This window comes from Bipolaris zeicola, assembly GCF_000523435.1.
Source record: "Bipolaris zeicola 26-R-13 unplaced genomic scaffold scaffold_463, whole genome shotgun sequence".
NCBI classification, from domain to species: Eukaryota; Fungi; Ascomycota; class Dothideomycetes; order Pleosporales; family Pleosporaceae; genus Bipolaris; species Bipolaris zeicola.
The window spans coordinates 1-7815 of NW_006912512.1; the positions used below are offsets into that span (position 1 = coordinate 1).

Genomic DNA, 7815 nt, shown 5'->3' on the forward strand with positions numbered 1-7815 from the left:
CGCGTACATGTAAGAAAGATACTTTAGATAGTATTTAATCTACTATCTTAATATATATGAGTTTTATTTAGTTGTGGTAGAGCTGTACACGTAAAGAGGTGCGCAAAGTTGGTGGGGTGGCCCGCTCGCTTGTATGGCCCGCTCGCTTGTAAAACACGTTACACATCTGAATAGTCATGTTCATCATGGTTCGTGCAAATAGGTTTGCGTCGTCGGTCACCAATCATCATACACTTTTGCAGCGGTCTCTTCAGTTATGCAGTGGCTTGGGCAATATTTTAAAGTTTGAACAGTTTATTCTATGCTAAACGCTCAAAATATTGGGTATCTGTCCTCGTATCGTACAATCGTTACAACGCTATTAATACATAAAAGAAATCATGCCACTAAGTCGGCTGGAATGTCTAGTAGACGCGGCGGGCATTGCGGCCATCAGTTCCGTGCATGCGGCGAGTGCCAGCAGCCTAAGAAATGGTTAGAAAAGTTCATGTTGCTGTGAATTGTTTCCTGCTTACCTTGAGACCAGGCCTACGAGTTAGAGAGCCCCTAAGCTTCATCATCATACCGCTGACCTTGTCACCCATGGTGGCATGGCGCTTGTGGTGGTGAACTGGGGCGGCGTGACCGTGGTGACCACCGGTAGTGCGGGTGGTCCTGGTAGTGGTAGTGGTAGTGGTGGTACCAGCGGGAGCACGCTTCGTGTGCGTGCGTGTCTTGCGGCCTCCCATCAGGCGGGTCTTGAGAGATGGACGCGCAGTAGTGCGAGTGGTACGGGGAGCAGAGCGGCGTGCAAGAGGCATGGTTGTTGAGTTTGTTTGTGGTAATTGATAGAGTAGAGTAGTTTGATGGTGATAGTTGAAGCTGTTGGCTGCAGGTATTGATTGTTCAAGTTGTTGTGAGATGTATTGTGAAGATGGAGATAGGAAACACGCAACAATGGCTCATCTTATATCATTCTGCTGCTCCTCAGCTGGTGATCTGCCCATCTATCTCAAGGCCTCTAGACCCTTGGTGGAAGCGTCCCCAAGACCCTGAAATCAAGGACTCCAAGGTGCAGCCGCCCAGATGGAGTTGTGATCGTCCCCATCTCACGTCATGCAGGGTCCCGTCAGGCCGACTTGGGTGTTGGCACCCCTGGCACGCACGTTGGTGGCTCGTGGCGCATGACGTTTCTTCTGTGGTAGTTTATCGTGGCATCGGATCCAGGCGTGCGGCTGATTGGGCTGGAGAGCGGGTGATGATGGCGGTTGGTGTCTGGGGGTCAGAGATCGCGACGTGGGCTGTGGCTGGATGCGGTCATAGCGGGTTGTGGTCGCTGGACCCTGATTAAAAGTGGGGCTATGCGACTACGTCATAAGCTTCTTGGAATAGCCTCCTAAGCGTCATTGCGGGCTGGCGAGGAGGGGTTTTGCTGTTGATCGCGATAGAATGGGAAATTGAGTGTTGTAGAGTTTCGCAATTCAAAGTCTGGACCCCAACGAGAGGCATCGTTATCGTTGGCTGTGCAGGAGTGATGACGTAGCGATGCGCGCCAGTGGGGTTGCTTGAAATCACAGCCCTCTGCAACCATGTCCCACGTTTATGGCTTTACTTGTTACTGATGTTTGAAGCTAGGAGCCGTTGATTTCCAAAAGAATATATATCTGTACACACATGCGCGCTGATCACGTGGCTGCACAGAAACAATGTCAAGCCGCGGGTAGGGCTGAAGACGCTCCCACCAGTTCGCACAGTCTGTGATACACCATCGGTCGATGCTCTTCTATCGTCGATGGAAAGGTCCTGGTACAGCGTCCCTGACGCTTCCGGAGCACTGCTCCACCTTTGCTCATGAACACGCAGTGACCGCCTTGTGATGTCACGGTAAATTCCCAACATCAATAAAAGTCTCTCGCTGAGCGTGAACCACCACTAGACTAACAATCTCTGCTTCAAAAAACCGCTGATAGAATCCATTTACTTTTCATCTGATTCCTGAGTACAAGCATTGAAAATATACCATGTCTTCCGACAAAGGACAGTTCGAGCAGGGTAAGCACAAATGATCCTCAACTACTGATCACCATTAACAATGCACCCCAGGCTTCCAGCCTGATGTCCAGCACCAGCAGGTGCCTGGCCTACAGTCCAAGCTTGACCCCACGCCCAAAGTGGATGAGCTTCCCACACCTGAAGGCGGCGCCGAAAAGTACAAAGCTGCCGGCAAGCTAAAGGGCAAGAAGGCCATCATCACCGGCGGTGACTCGGGCATTGGCCGCTCAATAGCAGTCTTGTTTGCTATGGAGGGTGCCGACAGCTTCATTGCCTACCTGCCCGAGGAAGAAAAGGACGCCCAAGAGACCAAGAAGATGGTTGAAGAGAAGGGCCAAAAATGCTATACTCTCGCCATCGATCTCAAGCCAAAGGAAAACTGCAAGAAGGTCATTGACGAGGCTGTCAAGGCCATGGGCGGCATTGATATCCTTGTTAACAACCACGCTTACCAGATGATGGTCAACGATATCAGCGACCTCTCCGAGTTAGTAGAGAACCTGCTTGTGAATATATTCGATGCTAATAATGTACAGGGATCAATGGCTCCACACCTTCAACACCAACATCCACCCATTCTTCTTCCTCTCCAAGTACGCCCTGCCACACATGAAGCGCGGCGCTACCATCATCAACAACGCCTCAATCAACGCATACATCGGCCGCCCAGACCTCCTCGACTACACCTCTACCAAGGGCGCCATCATCTCTTTCACCCGTGGTCTGTCAAACCAGTACGTCGGAAAGGGTATTCGCGTCAACGCTGTTGCCCCCGGCCCTGTCTGGACCCCACTCATCCCAGCGACTATGAACGATGAGGCTATCAAGCAGTTCACCGCGCCAATCGGCAGGCCGTCGCAGCCTAGTGAGATTGCTACTTGCTTTGTCTTCTTGGCCAGCAACGACAGCAGCTCCATCAGCGGTCAGACTATCCACGCCAACGGCGGCACCATTGTCAATGGTTAAGCCGTGCGCTGGTTCCCACGACACCCGCGATTTTGATTTCAGAACAAGATGCATGTTACGAAGTTATGAGTAAATTACCATAGTTCATTGAATGAGAATTTAATCCACTTCAACCTTTTTTTTGACCGCGTGCTGTGACATCTCACTGCACGTGTTTATTTCCCCGTCCCAGCGTTCTGGGTACTCGAGATGCAAATCTCACTCCTTAATAGTGACATGTCGTTTCAACCACCGACGCAACGAAAAATGTCACCCACCCCGAGCACCTGACATTGGTACTTGGACAATCTAAATTCCAAAACACGCTAACGCAGCATCATAAACCCCCATATCGAGATAAAAAAACATTCATTCCATCGCGTTTTTCTAGATGCAAGGCTTGCTTCTCAAACACGCTGATGCAATATTAGATGGATAGTTTAAAAAAGCAAGAATTCTGCACTAAGAATGCCCCGCAGTTCCCTCCTTGGACGGCGTAGGTCCTTCCTTCATCTTCTTCATGATATTACTCAACTTAGCCCTGCCATGTCCACTTCTGCCTTCAATCTGGGAGCCGGATACCGGCGGCCCCGTATACGGAGTCTTGGCCTCGGCTCGCTGAGGCGTATGAGGTGCTGCGTCTCCACTTGCAGAAGCTTGTTGTTGCTGGTGTTGGTATTGTTGCGCCTGACTTGCATACTGCCTCGCGCGCGCAGCTTCGATTTCCGAGCGCCCTTTTTCGATGACGGCTTGGTTTTTTGCGTGGGCGGTGGGGTTGCGGCGGTCGAACGTGTCGTTGAATGTACCTCGGAGGGTTTCTCCTGCGCCCTGGGTATATTACTTAGTTTTTGCTTATTTTCGAAGAAAAGGCTGGGGAGGAAGAGAGAACATACATGGATGCCGGCGGCTGCAGCTTTGAGATTGGCCATTGTGCTTTGCTTGGGTAGTTCGTGGCCTGATCGGTAGGGTACCGGGCGGTTCGCGTCGTTTGAGTCCAGGCCAGGGTGGAAGTCAGGTAGTTGCTGGGTTGGGACGAATGGTGGCATCATAGCATGTTGGTGCTCTGGCATTGGTGGTACGGGCGGTATGTTATTTCCAAGAGACTGTCGAGGAGTACCTTGAGGTGGTGCCCGAGCTGGGTAAGAGAAATTTGCGCGTGAAGGACTGCTTGGAGAGACTGGGCTAGCAGTTTCGTCCATGGGATCTGGGCGTTGTACCCCTGGTGAGACTGAGTCCAGCTCCACCCTATGCCGTATGTTGTTTTTCGCTGGGATTGGCGGAGACGAGTCTCTACCGATTTGAGAAACTTGAGGAGAGAGTCTGTTTCCTTGCGGAGTGCCGTTTTCGGGTATCGGGGGAGTCAGGTCATGGTGTATGCCAGATTGAGCAGACAGACCTGGGCCTTGGGGGTGGTGATTATCAGGTTGAGGCGGAGCTGGTTGTGGTGGACTAGGACCGGAGGTGTGTACACTTTGTGGGCCCCCGTTACTGCCGTCATGAGGTTGCATTACTGTGGTAGAACCTCCTGGGCCAGTCGTTGTGGTGGTCGTAGTCGTCGTGGTAGTTGTCACTGTGACTATGTTCCCCGTACCAGCCTGGCGGTATGTCTCTCTAGCTACATCCTCGTGGCTTGAACGATGCTGGATCGTTTGCGGAGGCGGCGCAAGACTATCTTGTATATGTCCATTGGGCGACGGGGTATGCGGTAGAGGTGCTTGATTGTTCGATGATTGGCGCTGAAATTGCTCGCCAGAAATCGGACGCGTTTGGTTTACTAGGCTTGGGTCGGCGCTGCTGCGTTCGCTGCTGTAGTAAGCAGAGTCGATATCTTTACGAGACTTTTCCTTTTCCGCATCCTTTGGAGGTTGGCTGATGCTTTCTTTTGATGCCTTATCCTTGGATGAGAATGGATTGGACATGCGCCATTTTGACCGCTTTTCTTTTTCAGCGGGCGTCATGTTTGCGAAGCTGGAAATAGGTTGCGATGAATTGGCTGTTGGTTGGCCACTCAAGCCGCCGGTCATCTGCTCAAGTTCCTGTCGTTCTCGACTCTTGCGTTTTTGAAGTTTGGCAGGTTGCCGAAAACCGTCGTCCATAGCAGGTAAAATTCAAAGTTTAATCGGCGATCCGATGACGAGGAGCAGATTGAGGTGTTGGGTTATTCAGGATCGCGAATAGTTTAGTGAGGATGATAATTGTATCAGCAAGTTTTGTGAAGAGTTCAGAATCTATGTGAATACAATCAAAGCCGCGACAACTCCCACAGCGGGGAAGCTCCTCTAACGAGAACAACAACCAAGCAGGTCCTCTACGCGCTGGACCCCATGATATCATGTCGTGGTTCTGTGGCGCTGAACAGCTGTGGCGTCCAATCAGCGTGAGATGTCACATGGCGATCAGAGGAAAGACGGCTGACGGACAGGGATGGTATTGCTCAATGATGACGGAGGAACGTCTGCTAGTGACAGTGCAGGTTTTCGGAATGCGCCATGTTTCCTTGAGGAAAGGCGCAGCCAGTCTACCCGTGACTACCCACTGCAAGACTTGAGCATCCTAAATGTTTCATACGTGCTTTGTTTTTTTGGGGAGTTGAATTACATGTATCATAAGGTGAATGAACACGCTAAGGGACTGTAGGGTAAACTCGTAGTAGGTAACGGAAATGCGCCAGTCACGGGATCAGCGCCCACCCCACTACGCCCTAAACGATCAGGCAGCCACATGTGATGGACACAGCTGAACTGATTTGTTTTCCACTCAACAAAACAACATTTCAAATCATATTTCATGAGTGCAGTTGTGTGTGAAAGAATAAGTAAATCGGGTTTGTGTTTGGAGAATCATGGCTGAAGCGATTGGTCTTGTCGCAAGTGTCTTGCAATTGGCAGGGACAGGTTTGAAACTTTCACAGGCTTTGTATCAGTATGCCGACAGTGTGGCGACGGCTGACCGTAGGATCAAAGATGTAGCGAAAGAGATCAAGCTTACCAGCTTCGTCATTGAGGAATTAGGCGGCATTTTTAAGCAAGACGATACCTTGAGCCTAATTTCGAAGAGTGCTATTGCGACAGCAAACGAGACTCTGGACGAATGTTCTACAATGTTTGGAGAAATTGAAGCGACTTTGAATAAGAGCAAAAAGGGAAAGATGGGCCGACTTTTACTGCCATTCCGGGAGCCCAAGATTGAGCTGCTGCGAAGTCACATCGACAAACTCAAGAGCACACTGCAACTTCTAATGCAGGTGCTTATGCATGCATTTCAGGTAGCTTCAAAAAAGCTTGACCGCGAAGCCGAGGCAAGACAACGAGACGAGATTCGACAGCTGCTGGAAAACAAAAAGAACACTACCAAGAGATATGAGGAGTCATTGCAAAGATTCAAGACAAGTGATAGCAACACTGAATTTGAGGATGACGAGGTCTCTTTTGATGACAATGGGTCCGTTTCGACTCTGGTCGCCAAATCGATCGGCTCTACGATGACTCCTGATTCTCTTGCAGAATGCGCTCAGCATGTCCGGACACTCTTGGAAAGCATCGAACGACTGCAACAAGCTCTGGCTAGTACATCTGAAGGAGATGACCAATCCGACGATCATCAGATGGTCATTGGATCTTACTTTGCCGCTCGCTCCCATCTCGACAGCGTCCTGCTTGGTAGCTCGAACACGGGGAATAAAAACGTGATGCTGAAAACGGAACAGCTTCTCAATGTAGAGGCTGTATACCGAACATCCAAACCCAAAAGTTCCGTATTGGAAACAGAGAAGAAAGAATCCACTGCTGTCATTGCGATAGGCGCGGGTGAGGTAGTTGTGGAGCGGGCAAAAACACCAGTACGACTGCAAGGAACAAAGAAGCCGGAAGAGGACATAACCTACGTGCAAAGACCAAAGAGTCAAGGTCATGTGTTTGAAAAGATATTTATTTCCGATAGGGCTAAAACAAATGTTGGGCAACGGTATGATGAACACTCTTATGCTGTATCCGGCGAAGCCATCCAATACTCATGCCGGCCAAGCTATGGGAGGCAGAGCCAGGCTTTTGGTTTTGGAGGATCTTCTGGTTATTCCTATAACTATGCCACGATACAGGAAACCCCAGAGCAGGTAGAAATACGTGTGCCTGTATCTCGCTCGTCAGTATATGCGCCAGCTCTTTCTCTACCAGCACAAGCGCCAGGACGCCCCCCGTTACCCCTTGCACTTGCATCTGCGCCTTTACCTGAACCTGCGCCTACGCCTGTATTCGACTTTGAGCCACGAGATCATGGTAAGTGGTGTACTCCGTTTTCTGAAACCTAAAATTGACGCACTACAGAGCTCGACATTCGGATGGAAGATATGGGTCATATGGACGCCGAGATAGCGAGCTCGCCATCGGGAACAACGTCTCGAGGAAATGATGAGGTAGACGATTTACTCAAAGAATGGACTACCTGTTTTTAGTATTAAAGAGAAAAAAACGACCACAGAAACATTTCCAAACTTGAGAATATCTCGTCCATTTCGCAGATCTAACTAGGCTAGTACCAAAACACCCTCAATAACCAACCCCCAATCCTCCCGTTTACAAATCAAAAACACCTTCCTTCCCTCCCCACATATAGCAACCCAGAAAAAAAAAGCCCACTCCCCTACCCCTCTCGACCCTCCATCCTTCCTACATCTCCCGATACACACACCCATACTTTTAATTCCGCCCCTCCGATATCGAATGTCGGAAACCATGCGCCCGCCCTCTTTCCCCACCACTTTCGCGCTAGCAGCTTAGTCCGAATAAAAACCCCCACCAACCGAGTCGGAGGTCTAGCCAAAATGTCGCCGCCGCCGCCCTC

The 7815-nt window shown here is 50.2% G+C and overlaps 4 protein-coding genes across 4 annotated transcripts; 2 read left to right on the top strand and 2 right to left on the bottom strand.

Annotated features, from left to right (window-relative positions):
* Positions 1–404: 404 nt before the first annotated feature.
* On the bottom strand, positions 405–800 carry COCCADRAFT_112516 (uncharacterized protein; the record flags this gene model as incomplete). The annotated part of the gene is made up of 2 exons (XM_007720384.1): positions 405–464; positions 516–800. 2 exons carry the CDS (start codon positions 798–800, stop codon positions 405–407), a joined length of 345 nt encoding a protein of 114 aa, XP_007718574.1.
* Positions 801–2000: 1200 nt separating this feature from the next.
* On the top strand, positions 2001–2997 carry COCCADRAFT_10197 (uncharacterized protein; the record flags this gene model as incomplete). Its single annotated transcript, XM_007720385.1, has 3 exons — positions 2001–2031; positions 2083–2518; positions 2568–2997. The coding sequence occupies 3 exons, from the start codon at positions 2001–2003 to the stop codon at positions 2995–2997; spliced, it is 897 nt and encodes a 298-aa protein (XP_007718575.1).
* Positions 2998–3438: 441 nt separating this feature from the next.
* COCCADRAFT_112517 (uncharacterized protein) lies at positions 3439–5072 on the bottom strand (the record flags this gene model as incomplete). The annotated part of the gene is made up of 2 exons (XM_007720386.1): positions 3439–3804; positions 3870–5072. The coding sequence occupies 2 exons, from the start codon at positions 5070–5072 to the stop codon at positions 3439–3441; spliced, it is 1569 nt and encodes a 522-aa protein (XP_007718576.1).
* Positions 5073–5818: 746 nt separating this feature from the next.
* Positions 5819–7426, top strand: COCCADRAFT_10199 (uncharacterized protein; the record flags this gene model as incomplete). Its single annotated transcript, XM_007720387.1, has 2 exons — positions 5819–7250; positions 7299–7426. The coding sequence occupies 2 exons, from the start codon at positions 5819–5821 to the stop codon at positions 7424–7426; spliced, it is 1560 nt and encodes a 519-aa protein (XP_007718577.1).
* Between the last annotated feature and the right edge of the window lie 389 nt (positions 7427–7815).